The 14,051-nt window shown below is 45.2% G+C and overlaps 1 protein-coding gene across 1 annotated transcript in view; it reads right to left on the reverse strand.

Moving 5' to 3' along the window:
* ARHGAP25 (Rho GTPase activating protein 25) overlaps positions 1 to 10,586 on the reverse strand; it is a 120,438-nt gene extending 109,852 nt beyond the window's left edge. The window contains exon 1 of the mRNA XM_040414455.1: positions 10,270 to 10,586. Coding sequence (XP_040270389.1) covers positions 10,270 to 10,330 — 61 coding nt within the window. The 5' untranslated portion in view covers positions 10,331 to 10,586. The remainder of the gene's footprint in view (positions 1 to 10,269) is intronic.
* Between the last annotated feature and the right edge of the window lie 3,465 nt (positions 10,587 to 14,051).

Genomic DNA, 14,051 nt, shown 5'->3' on the forward strand with positions numbered 1-14,051 from the left:
CAACAATGAGGTACTCCAAGAACGTGAACGAAAATATATTATAGTAACACCTAAACGAATGCCAGTTTTTTATTGCATACCGAAAATACATAAAGACTACAATAATCCACCAGACTGACCTATACTCTCTGGTATTGGCTCAATTACAGCAAACTTATCAGAATACATAGACAAAATGTTACAGCCTATAGTTATACAAACTCCGTACAAACTCCATACATCAAAGACTCCACTGATATCATATTCACATTAGAACAACTTCATTTTGAAAATAATTGGATCATTGGCACCATGGATGTCAACTCACTTTACACAATCATAGAGCACAACCAAGGCATGGAAGCCCTTAGGAGCCAACTAGTGGCAAACAATACATTAAAAGAAGATCAGAATAATTTCCTACTTGAAGGAGTCAATTTTATTTTAAACCCATAACTACTTCACCTTCGATTCCCGGTTTTACTTACAAACAAAATGCACAGCTATGGGCACTAGATTTGCACCAAGCTATTCGAACATTTTTTTGGTCCAGTGGGAAGAAAATATCATCAAACCCCATCTAGGGTGCAATCTAGCATTACAGAGAAGATACATTGACGATGTATTATTCATCTGGCAGGGCACTGAAGCATTCCTCAAAACCTTCATACGAGAAATCAATATCAATGATAGAAACTTAACATTCACCACCAATACCAGTAAAACAAATGTAGAATTTTTGGATTTATCAATTAATGTAAACAACAACAGTAATGAAAAATAGTCACATCCTATATACTAGCTGCCACCTCCCCAGATGGCTTCTCAACATTCCCATAAGTCAGTTTAGAAGGTTGAAATGTAATTGCACAAACAACGATCAATTTGAATCAGGAATTTCTAACTAAAGCTTACCCCATTGACTCAATAGAAAACTCTGGAAAAAGTGAGGTCCATGAACAGAAGGGATTTCTTTACACCTAGGAACAAACCATCAAAACAAGAAGACACAATCCGTATTATTTTACCATATCATGCCCAACATAAATAAATATTGGTTTCATCTCCTGAAGGAGAAGACAATAGGATCCACTTTAACCAACAAGCCACAAATAACCTACACTAATGCCACAAATTTAAGTTTAAAAGTAGCACCCACTATCAAGAAAAATCCAACAACTTCATCTAACGGATCCAACTTGCTCACATCCAAAGGCTTCCAAAGATGCTGTAAATGCAACAATTGCAAAACCACATCATTCCCAAAGAAAACTGTAGAAATTGTATCCACCCACAATACACATAAATGTCAAGGCTACGTCGTAGCCGAAACGTTGCATTTTTGCTCTGTTTGTACACATTTCTGTACGTACGAAGAATAAAGAGGAACTTCTGGAGATGCTGCTATTATCTGTCATTTGATTATTAATCTATGGACTGCGGAGGATCTGTGGTCGTGGTATGGCTGTGGCATTCTGGAAAGGTGGATTAGGCCCGTGGGTGCTGCTCGTTACTGCCTTTTTTTCTATTCTGAGAATAGGTTATCAGTATAAAAATCTCGTAAAACCCCTTTAACTGTTTCTTACCTATACATAGCCTTTTTGGGTTGCATAGTGCATAGATCATGGTCAGCTTCGCATTGAACACTTTTACCACTTTAGCAATGAACTTAGTATTAACTCTTTAGCAGTGAACCAGCGGGTCACTGCACTCCAAATGACCAAGGAGCAATTTGGTGATGAACAATGCTTTTTTCAAGCATGATACAGCACCATGTCACAAGGCAAAAGTGTGGCTTGTTAAACAAAACATAATCAGGAAACTCCCCAGATCTCATTTACGTAGAGAACCAGTAGTAAATTCTCAAAAAGCAGGTGGACAAACAAAAACAAAGAAATTGTGAGAAAAACCGGGCACCGATTAGACAAGGACGGGTTGCCATGAAATGGTTTACAAACAGTTTACAATTCTGTGAAACAGCAAATGGAGTAAGGTAAGTGAGGTTATCGCTGCAGCCAATCACTGACTGCAGCAATGAGGCATCAACACCCGTGAGATCACCGCTACAGCCAGTGATGGGCTGCATAGATCACCTATCATGACATCATCACTGGAGCCAGTGAACAGAGCATTGAAATGGGAGCAGCAGGCAAGGTGAGTGCTACTCCTTTTGTTGCAGGGGGCGCATACTTTCTTGCAGAAATGTGTACCCACAAGTCTAGCCATTAAGGTTCCTTTGAGAATTTTCTTTAGAATTTCAGATTCAGCAGCTCTTCTACAATTGCTCTCATGCAGATATACAGGTGAAACTCGAAAAATTTGAATATCGTGCAAAAGTCCATTTATTTCAGTAATGCAAATTAAAAGGAATTGCATTAATGCAGCTTAAAGTTAGAATTTGGTGAAAAGGTTCAATATTCTAGGCTCAAAGTGTCACACTCTAGTCAGCTAATTAATCCATACCCCCTGAGCAAAGGGGACCTGAGATTGTGACTTTGGGCTTTCATAAGCTATAAGCCATAATCATCCAAATTATAACCAATAAAGGCTTGAAATATCTCACTTTGCATGTAATGAGTCTATCTCATATGTTAGTTTCACCTTTTAAGTTGCATTACTGAAATAAATGAACTTTGCACGAGTTTCGGGTTTCACCTGTATGTGTCACTGAATCTAGGACACCAACCACCCAGGAAATTCAGTTGCTTTGGTGCAATCAATGTTGATTTCTTTCTACGGTTTTGCAACCCCTTGTAGTCATCTAGTTCCTAATCCGAACATAACTTTTTCGAAGCCTTATTAAGAATTTAACATTCGGTTCTTATGAATTCCAGCTGTAAACGTCAGGTCGAGAGAAACAAAGTCAATTTAATTGCTTCCGACTTGGTGTGTTGTGCATTACATTACAATCCACATCCTGTTCTGTCTGAGGTTAATGTACAAACTGAAGAAGGAACAGGCCGGGTGCAGAACGGCTGAACATGACATATCTATGGCCCTGATAATATTATCTGCAGCACTCGCTATAGACTCAGCTGCCGTCAACTCAGTCCTGAAATATAGTCATTTTCTCATTTATCTGCACTCCCTAATAGGAATTAGGAGCATGTTTTGGTGTTTGCTTTGGCCCAAGCAAAGCTTTAGGCCGCCTTCACACAGTCAGGGGTGCACCACCAGTGAGGCCAGGTGAGGCGATCGCCTCAGGCGGCACCAGGTAGGGGCAAGAGGGGGGCAGCAGAAAGGCCAGGGGCAATGAGCGCTTTCATTGTGGCAAAGGGGTTAGGTTAAGAAATTGGCATTGAGGGGGGGGGGGGTCGCCGTATCAGTTTTCGCCTCAGGCAGCAGAAAGACTAGGTGCACCCCTGCACACAGTCCGTGTTTGGTCAATGTTTGGTTAGTGATTCCATCTGTGATTGTGAGCCAAATCCACATGCTGGTCCAAAAGACAGAGCTGGTGCACATCTTTCCATTATACCTTATCTCTTTGAAGGCTCCACTCCTGGTTTTGGCTCTGGTGATGTGTGAATTAGGCTTTACATAGCAGTGCCAATACAGTCACCAGAAACAGTCACACTGCATGATCGGATGCAATGCTGTTACTGTTACAATATGTGACAACGTTCCATCCCTTTTAGCATGCACTAGCGTTACTACCATGGCAACAGGCTCCATGGCAACACACACTTGAAAAATAGGACTATGGGGCTTAGTGAAAGGGAGGTTGGTGCCATCTCAGAGTAGTCCCAACCCGCAATCCTACACGCATTGTGGACCAGTACAGATATCCCTCCCCACGTACTTCAGAACAAGTCCAGTGGTCATACTGTACTAGTGCCTTTCCCTTCCAGACATAGAAAGTCCATGGTCCATCTAGTCTGCCCTTATATTATAACCTATTTATTGTAGGATAGACATGTTAATCCCAGGCATGTTTAAACTCCAGGTCTGGCTGGATCTCACAGGCTTCCGTAGGAGGCAAGCCCCGATGCCTATGGAAGGCATTGGGCTTGCCTTCTCTGCCATTGGGTCCCCGCCACTGCAGCGCGGGTTTCCAATGGAGATGCGGAGGGCACCCGTACCCTCCGCAAACCCTCTGCATGCCGCGGTCAGCTTTGACCGGGGCATACAAGGGGTTAATACGTCGGAATCGGTGTCTTCACCGATGCCGGCATATGCAGCAGGTACCCGGCTGTCAGTGACTGCTGGGTCCGTGTCGCTGATCGGGCGGGCGCAGCTCCTGCACCTTCCCGATCAGTCCGCCGTACATGTACGTCCCTGGTCCTTAAGTCATGTCCAGTTGTGACGTACATGTACAGCAAGGTTCCTTAAGGGGTTAAAATTAGTCCTTCTAAAGTCTAGTACTCTTTAGTAGTGTAGTGTACGGAGTGTGATGGTGTAAAAATACACTGGAGAAGTATTGGTTGTTGCTATGGAGCCACCTCACTTCTATGTACAGTAGGCCTCTTCTGCATGTATTCCAACTCTGACCACTTGCAATGGATAGCTAGAAACAAGATATGGATTAAAATCACCCTTGGCCATTGTTATTTTCATGGCATCAGCACAGCCTAGCCTATAGTTTACGGGAAGGAATAATGTTAAATCTTCTACACCCTTCCCATAATAGAACTGTATATCATTGTCAATCTGCCACCAGTCCTAAAGTACCATAGGCCCTTGATAGGCCCAAGAGAGATAGAGATCCTCTGATTGCCCTGTGAGGTAACCAAGTCAATGAGACACTTTTGATAACCACCGGATCACCTATTGCTATACCTTGATGTACCTTCACACTAGCAGTAAACTGTTCTGGCAGGCTGTAATGGCAGAGGAACAGGGGGCCGGAGATCATCGCATGCGGCATAGCTGGAAACTGCCAAAGTGCCACCAAGCCCCATGGACTATAATGGGACCCGACGGGGATCCGAACTTTATCTGGCATTAGTGCAAGATTTTTCTGGATAAACACCGCTGCAAGCAGCATTTTTTGTTCGGCCGATTCCCGTTACTAATTCCAGAAACAGGCAGGATCCCCGCCGGGTCCTATTCTAGTCAATGGACTCCAGCGGGGAAAGGTAGTATGGCTATGCTGGATACGATGAACACCGCCAGAACAGATTACTGCCAGTGTGAAACTAGTCCTCGAGTCTCACTTATCAGTTTAAGACATGTACTAAACCGTTGGAGAATCTATCACTAGATGGAATCTGATTAGCAATCTGCTTGTCTGAAACAAGATAACTGATTCTGGGAGACACGGTCCGCAGGGTGGGAGGAGGATCGCTGCTTGTGTGCATGTCTGCAATGGGTGGCTATAAAGAGGATCCAAATACCAACATTTATTCTATGGTCATCTATGCAAAATCAGCTTCTAGGGAATGAAAGTTGACAGATTTTACATGTACATTTTATATTCACCTCTGTCTGCTAAAATGGAGTCGCTGGGGCATGAACTACACACCTTTCTATTCAAATCACTGGCACATGGCATTCATTTCAGAATAAGCAATCACTAAAATGTGTAATAAAGGAATTAATACTGGAAACAGTAATAACTTCTGACAATATTGTAACACATTGCTAGAATATGACATAGTGGTCGACCACTATTGGCCTTCATCGATCATGCTTCATTTATCATGAAGTTATGGGATTTCCTACTCATATGGGACCATTCACACCAATATGTCCATTTTGAGGACTGCAAACCTTGGATCCACAAAACAAGGACACGGGTCATGTGCATCCAGGTCCACGATCCCCATGTTGCGGACAAAGATAGGACATGTCATATACAGTGCCTTGCAAAAGTATTCACCCCCCTTGACTTTTTTCATATTTTGGTACATTACAGCCTTAAAGAGGACCTTTCACTACAATAAAAAATCTAAACTAAGCATACAGACATGGAGAGCAGCCGCTCCGTTCTCCCAGTATAGGCTCCGGTATCTTCAGATTTTCTGCTCAACTGGGTGGAGCCTGCCGCTGTCTCCTTCTCCCAGGCTGGAGTGCTGGCCAATCGCAGCGCTCAGCTCATAGCCTGAGAGAAAAAAAAAACTCTCAGGCTATGAGCTCAGCGCTGCGATTGGCCAGCGCTACAGCCTGGGAGAAGGAGACGCCGGCAGGCTCCACCCAGTTGAGCCGAAAATCTGAAGATACCGGAGCCTATACTGGGAGAACGGAGCGGCGCCCAGGGATAATAGTAAGTGCAGGGAGATCCCTGGGCGCCGCTCTCCATGTCTGTATACTTAGTTTAGATTTTTTATTGTAGTTAAAGGTCCTCTTTAAGTTCAATGTTTTGTTAATCTGAATTTTATGTGACAGATCGAAACACAATAGGCTAAGTTGGTGAAGTGAAATGCTAAAAATATATAAATAAAAATATTGTTTAGAAAAAGAAAACAGAAAATTGGCATGTGCGTATGTATTCACGCCCTTTGTTAGGAAGCCCATAAAAAGCTCTGGTGCAACCAATTACCTTCAGAAGTCACATAATTAGTGAAATGATGTCACCTGTGTGCAATCTAAGTGTCACATGATCTGTCATTACATATACACACATTTTTTGAAAGGCCCCAGAGGCTGCAACACCTAAGCAAGAGGCATCACTAACCAAACACTGCCATGAAGACCAAGGAACTCTCCAAACAAGTGAGGGACAATGTTGTTGAGAAGTACAAGTCAGGGTTGGGTTATAAAAAAATATCCAAATCTTTGATGATCCCCAGGAGCACCATCAAAACTATCATAACCAAATTAAAAGAACATGGCACAACAGCAAACCTGCCAAGAGACGGCCGCCCACCAAAACTCACGGACTGGGCAAGGAGGGCATTAATCCGAGAGGCAGCACAGAGACCTAAGGTAACCCTGGAGGAGCTGCAGAGTTCCACAGACTGGAGTATCTGTATATAGGACGACAATAAGCCATATGCTCCATAGAGTTGGGCTTTATGGCAGAGTGGCCAGAAGAAAGACATTACTTTCAGCTAAAAACAAAAAGGCATGTTGTGAGTTTGTGAAAAGGCATGTGGGAGACTCCCAAAATGTATGGAGGAAGGTGCTCTGGTCTGAGGAGACTACAATTGAACTTTTCGGCCAAAGAAAACGTTATGTCTGGCGCAAACCCAACACATCACATCACCCAAAGAACACCATCCCCACAGTGAAACATGGTGGTGGCAGCATCCTGCTGGGGGGATGTTTTTCAGCAGCCGGGACTGGGAAACTGGTCAGAGTTGAGGGAAAGATGGATGGTGCTAAATACAGTGATATTCTTCAGCAAAACCTGTACCACTCTGTGCGTGATGTGAGGCTAGGACAGAGGTTCACCTTCCAGCAGGACAATGACCCCAAACACACTGCTAAAGCAACACTTGAGTGGTTTAAGGGGAAACATGTAAATGTGTTGGAATGGCCTAGTCAAAGCCCAGATCTCAATCCAATAGAAAAGTTGTGGTCAGACTTAAAGATTGCTGTACACAAGCGCAAACCATCCAACCGGAAGGAGCTGGAGCAGTTTTGCAAGGAGGAATGGGCAAAAATCCCAGTGGTAAGATGTGGCAAGCTCATAGAGACTTATCCAAAGCGACTTGGAGCAGTGATTGCTGCAAAAGGCGGCTCTACAAAGTATTGACTTTAGGGGGTGAATAGTTATGCACATTGACTTTTTCTGTTATTTTGTCCTATTTGTTGTTTGCTTCACAATAAAAAAAAAAAACACATCTTCAAAGTTGGGGGCATGTTCTGTAAATTACATGATGCAAATCCTCAAACAATCCACGTTAATTCGAGGTTGTGATGCAGAAAAAAAGTCAAGGGGGGTGAATACTTTTGCAAGGCACTGTATTTTGTGGTGCAGCCATACAGACCTGGTAGCACATGGAAGTCCTTCCGGGTCCATGTGGCTAGGCCGCAAAATATAGGACATCTCCAATCTTTGGGCGCAATGTAGTTAATGGGTCCTCACTGTAATGTGAGGGGCACGTGACCGGTGTCCGTGTTCTGCTGTTCTACAGTTTGCAGTCCACAAAACAGACATGGTAATGTGAATGCACCCTACATACGAGGGTTGGGATGCTGAGTATGGAGGTACATCCACTCTCAGAGACTGTCTATCAAACAAGAGGGGGAGGAGCTGGTTGGCATTACGGCAGATCGCACCAAATGGCCCCGCTCTGCATAAACGTAAAAAGAGGAACAGGATTAGAGAACTGGATTTTCACAAGAAAGATATAGCTGCCGTATGTTTCGAGGCACGATGGTGGTTTGCCTAGTTTGTAACCAATCTTGGAGGGTGACAAACTCCCTTTGAAGGGGTTATGTCCCCAAAGACATTGATGACACTTTATCAGGATAACTTCAGTCACTTTAATGGGGCTTCCTACTACTATGTCCCTCAGCAATTGCTTGCACAATGTGGCAGTGGTGCTACTCACCAATATACCACTTCCATTTGCAGTTTTTTTTCCGTGACCAACCATGCATTCCATGAAAAAAGCAAGCAGGGCCAACAAGAGCATCTTAGACCAGCAGCCAGTTGAAAGCCATTCATTAGACATTTATGACACATCCTAGCTCTCAATGCCTCAGTGAGCAAATAATGCCGCCCAGAGTGGTGAGGATCACAGGGGCCCAGAGTGGTGAGGATCACAGGGGCCCAGAGTGGTGAGGATCACAGGGGCCCAGAGTGGTGAGGATCACAGGGGCCCAGAGTGGTGAGGATCACAGGGGCCCAGAGTGGTGAGGATCACAGGGGCCCAGAGTGGTGAGGATCACAGGGGCCCAGAGTGGTGAGGATCACAGGGGCCCAGAGTGGTGATGATCACAGGGGCCCAGAGTGGTGATGATCATTGATGTATGGGGCTCAACAATCGCTACTATGATCATTCATTCCCCTTACAGTTTCCTTTTTTGTGCAATATACCCACCAACAAGCAAATATTTTAGGTGCTGCATAAAGAATGCCCTCACCCAAGGGATGAGCATGTGCCCAGTCGGCGACACCTTTACACCTGACGATTATTCGGAAACATCAGTCACATAAACACTCGCCCCAGATAATTCTCCAGAACCTCAGCCCATGTAAAAGGGCCTATAAGCCAGGGATCCATACCAGTTTGTGGCACCAAGTAATTCCCCATGCACATGCCTGGGAAAAGTAGTAGTATCACATGCAGTGTATTCCTATGGGAATGGGATTGCAGGACATCATAGGCGTCCATGCAATGTCATACATCCACCAAATGAATACTGCAATAAATTCCACAGAATTGGATTTTAAACAGTAATCACAAAAAATACTTACTATTATCATCACAGGAAGCATAACGTGATTTTACACTGCAAAATTAAAGGGCGACAAAATGATCAGTTATCATCAAGGGAAGGTGTTAGCGTCTGATGATTTGACCTGTGTAAGGCACAGATGCCAGTTACCCTGGAGTCCAAGCTGCTTAAATGACTCTGTTCTCAGGCCATTTGGGATACCCCTCTATTAACTCTACTGGGCATACGGAGAGGGTTTATCAAAAGACAGCACCCCTTCAAATGACGCATTCAGCACTGCTATACTTAAAGGGATTCTGTCACCAAGTTTTGGCCTATAGAGATACGGACATGCACGGCTAGATCGCCGCTAGCATGTCCGCAATATACCTGTCCTATAGGGCTGTGTGCTTTTATTTTCTTTAAAAAAGGATTTTAGAGATATGTAAATTAGTCTTGTAGATGCCCAAGGGGCTGTACGAACCTTCCTGGTGCCCAGCCACGCCTGCCTGTGAAGGAGCCCAGCACCGCCTATGTCCTCCGAATCTCCTGCTTTCATCAACTATAGATTACCGTAATCTCGCGGTGCGCGAGCTCGCACATGCGCAGTTCTTTCCCTGAGGCTGATGCCAGCACAGGGAAGGAACACTATACCGGCACTGCGCATGCGCGAGCTCGCGCATCGCGAGATTACGGCAATCTATAGTTGATGAAAGGAGGAGATTCGGAGGACATAGGCGGTGCTGGGCTCCTTCACAGGCGGGCGTGGCTGGGCACCAGGAAGGTTCGTACAGCCCCTTGGACACATTCAAGACTCATTTACATATCTCTAAAATCCTTTTTTAAAGAAAATAAAAGCACACAGCCCTATAGGACAGGTATATTGCAGACATGCTAGCGGCGATCTAGCCGTGCATGTCCGTATCTCTATAGGCCAAAACCTGGTGACAGAATCCCTTTAAACATATACTACTTCATATTAACACACATACAGGAAGATGATGAAATATTAATTTTCTTTACCCATTCTTCCAAAGTCAGATTTCAAAGAGAATTCCCAGCCCCTTGGTAGTTTCAGCGACATGGTAAAGCTTGGTGCCTCCTGTACATATACTGTATACGTTTAGCTGTCTGCTTCTCTGGCCCCTTATCCACCACGTAATCCCATGTGTGACATGTAAGACAACGGTCTTCTTCTTTCCGCTGTTCCACTCGGAGGGTAAAACTGTAAATTCCCAGAAAGTCCTCTTGTCTGTATGGGGCCAGCGGGTCCTCGGCAGTCACAGGTGGGGGGCCCAGGTTTTAGATCTCACATTGTCATCTCCTCGGTCTGTGGCTGCACAGTGCAGCGGTTGAGGAAGTTGTGGGCATTTTATAAACACTTCTCGAAAAGAAAAAAAAAAAATCCAGCTACAAAGACTGTGTAATCCTGTCTGATAGGTTACATGACACGCACTGACATGACACGCAGCCTGTAGGTCTAATCTGCAAGGTGACTTCATCATCTGCTGATTTCAATGACTACGTCAGTAAATCAGTGAGTAAAAAGATGTTGTGCAGCAGCTGTGCCCTAGGGGCTGCAGGACAGTGCTGCATTCTCCTCATCTAAAACATTCAGCAACTTGTAAGGCCTCATTCACACGGCCGTTGTTTTGGTCCGCATCCGAGCCGCAGTTTTGGCGGCTCGGATGCGGACCCATTCACTTCAATGGGGCTGCAAAAGATGCGGACAGCACTCTGTGTGCTGTCTGCATCCGTTGCTCCGTTCCGTGGTCCGCGAAAAAATATATAACCTGTCCTATTCTTGTCCAGGCTTTGCGGACAAGAATAGGCAGTTATATTAAAGGCTGTCCGTGCCGTTCCGCAAATTGCGGAACGCACACGGACGCCATCAGCGTTTTGCGGACTGCAAAACACACACAACGGCCGTGTGCATGTAGCCTAAGACGGTTGAAAACAGCCTTGCCTCTCTTGCATGAAAAGAATGTATACTTTTCCGTGTTCTGTTGCTACGGGTTACCGTTGACTCTGATGTGGTAGTAGTACCATTCATATAGAATGGTGGGTGACTCTTGCTGACAATACGCCGGCGTTACATTGTCGCATGCTCTTAAGCGAGCCAAGTGACTTGCGCCCATGTATGATACTCCATGTTGTGATGCTGTGCGATACGCCATAATATGTGCCCTTGTCACTGAGAGACACCAGTGAGGTAACCAGATATACCGTGCACTAATGTGGGTGAAACACAGTGTGCGCATGGTGGCCATGGCGGGAATACATAACTATCAACTTTTAAAAAGCACTAGAAGGGGCAACAGCAGCGGCGCGCTCATATCTTTGTTTTTACAGTAAGCTACGTCTCTAACTCTGTCCAATGTCTATCTACACACTCCCAATCCCACCCAGTCCCCTTAGGGCCCCCACATAATAAATGCTCCTTTAGGCCCCTTTCACACAGGCGAGATTACCGCGCGGGTGCAATGCTTGAGGTGAACGCATTGCACCCGCACTGAATCCGGACCCATTCACTTCTATGGGGCTGTGCAGATGAGCGGTGATTTTCACGCATCACTTGTGCGTTGCGTGAAAATCACCACATGTTCTATATTCTGCGTTTTTCATGCAACGCAGGCCCCATAGAAATTAATGGGGCTGCGTGAAAATCGCAAGCATCCGCAAACAAGTGCGGATGCGGTGCAATTTTCACGCATTGTTGCTAGGGGATGATGGGGATGAGCAACCCCGGACCCCATTAAAGTAAATTCACTGTATTATTTTCCCTTATAACATGGTTCTAAGGGAAAATAATAGCATTCTTATTACAGAAAGCTTACTAAAATATCGATTGAGGGGTTAAAAAATAAAAAAAATTAACTCACTTCATCCACCTGATCGCGCAGCCGGCATCGTCTTCTATCTTCTTCTTTCAGGACCTGCAAAAGGACCTTTGACGTAATCGTGCTCACCACGTGGTGACGTCAGCGCAGGTCCTGCTGAATGAAGATAGCTGCCGGCACCCTATATAAGGCCTGCACCTGTATACAGATGCCGGGTGAGTTTTTGTGTCTTCTGGCTCCCCCTGCCTTTCGCTTGTGGCATTTCTGAAAATTCCTCTGGCTTGTGAAATTCTGGACTGGTTTTGTGACTATGTTTTGGCTTCTGGTGATTTGGTATTGTATTCATCTCCTGGTTCTTGACTTTTTGACATGTCCATTCACACATCCGTAAGTGTTCTGAGGATCAGCAAATTGCGGATCCGCAAAACACGGACACTGGCAATGTGCATTGCGCAATTTGCGGACCGCACATCGCCGGCACTATAATAGAAAATGCCTAATCTTGTCCGCAATTGCGGACAAGAATAGGACATGTTATTTTTTTTTGCAGAAATGGAAGCACGGATGCGGATGCGGACAGCACATTCCGGCCTCATTGAAAATGAATGGGTCTGCACCCGTTCCGCAAAATTGCGGAACGGATGCGGACCCATTTTGCCGACATGTGAATGGACCCTTAGTCTTCTCTTTTGCTTCTGGCATTTGTGGTACTTCTTCATCCGTCTGGTTGTTGACCTTTTTTCATATGACTACACTTTGCCTGTTTGTTTCTTTTTCCCTGTTCGTGTGCTGTCCTCACACATATTTCAGCATAGGGACCGCCGCCCAGTTGTAGGGGCACTGCCAAGGGTGACCATGCAAGTAGGTAGGGATAGTGGGTCTGGGAAGTTTAGGGCTGCACTATCCCTGTTTGTGTGTGACGGTAGTCATGGTATCTTGACAGTATAGTAGTGACATATCAGGTAGCCTGTGACAGTGTTCCCACACCTCCAAGACTCATATACCTTATGCAGGGTTTTGAGGGGCAAATGGCCCACATTGATTGTTGATAAACTGTAAGGGTTCCCATAGGAAACACACTGGATGTCATGTGCATCAACGGCTACAAGGAGCGAGCACAAGCACAGCTCAAGGATGGCCTGCTTTTCACCAAGGGGGTATGCAGTACTTCAGAACTAGGGGTACTACCATTGTATATAGTTTGTATTATTATGTATTTTGCATGTTATGGCCATTTTAATGATTAAGTATGTGGATGGTGTAATGGAACGCCTAACACCCCGACCGGGTACCTCCGTCGATAGATGCTCCTAGTGCTTCCAGAGGACTCCAAGCACTCCACTTGACACCGTCAGCACTGCAGACCCCACGAACCGCCGCAGCTTGGTTGGGGTCTCGCCGTCCTCCACCCACGCTGGACCCACGACAAGGCTCCAGGCTCCAGTGGGTGAACCTCTCCTAAATCCAGAGACAGGAACCAGGAGAAAGCTCTTACAAGAGGTTATACTCAGGGGAGTATTATGATATAGCAATCCCCAAGAGTGTAGTTATCCCATGAGCCAAACATGAGCCAAGACTTCATGAAGGTATAAAACAGGAACTCCCTTTATTTTAACACATAAGCATTTTATACACATCTCCCAACAATGTTACCACCCACAGGGTTTTGTAAAAACAGCCAATCACATGTACCTACAGTATTTAACCTTCCCAGCAATTGTACACAAAATCCCCTTCCCTCTATCTGTAACGCAATAAACAAAATACAATTACCAAACGTAATGGACTAACTTGAACCCTGGTCTAATTTGTGGGGGTGAGAGTTCAAGTTAGTCCAAGTCCTTTGTGAACAAATGAGGCCTGGCTGATGAGAGGGTGGCGAGGTTGGTTTCGCCACACATCTCCCCCTCCCAGGGAAGACTAACCAGATACCTGACCTCACGATCAGTACCTGAGTTAGTCTGG

The sequence above is a fragment of the Bufo bufo genome, chromosome 1, assembly GCF_905171765.1.
Source record: "Bufo bufo chromosome 1, aBufBuf1.1, whole genome shotgun sequence".
In the NCBI taxonomy this organism is placed as follows: domain Eukaryota; kingdom Metazoa; phylum Chordata; class Amphibia; order Anura; family Bufonidae; genus Bufo; species Bufo bufo.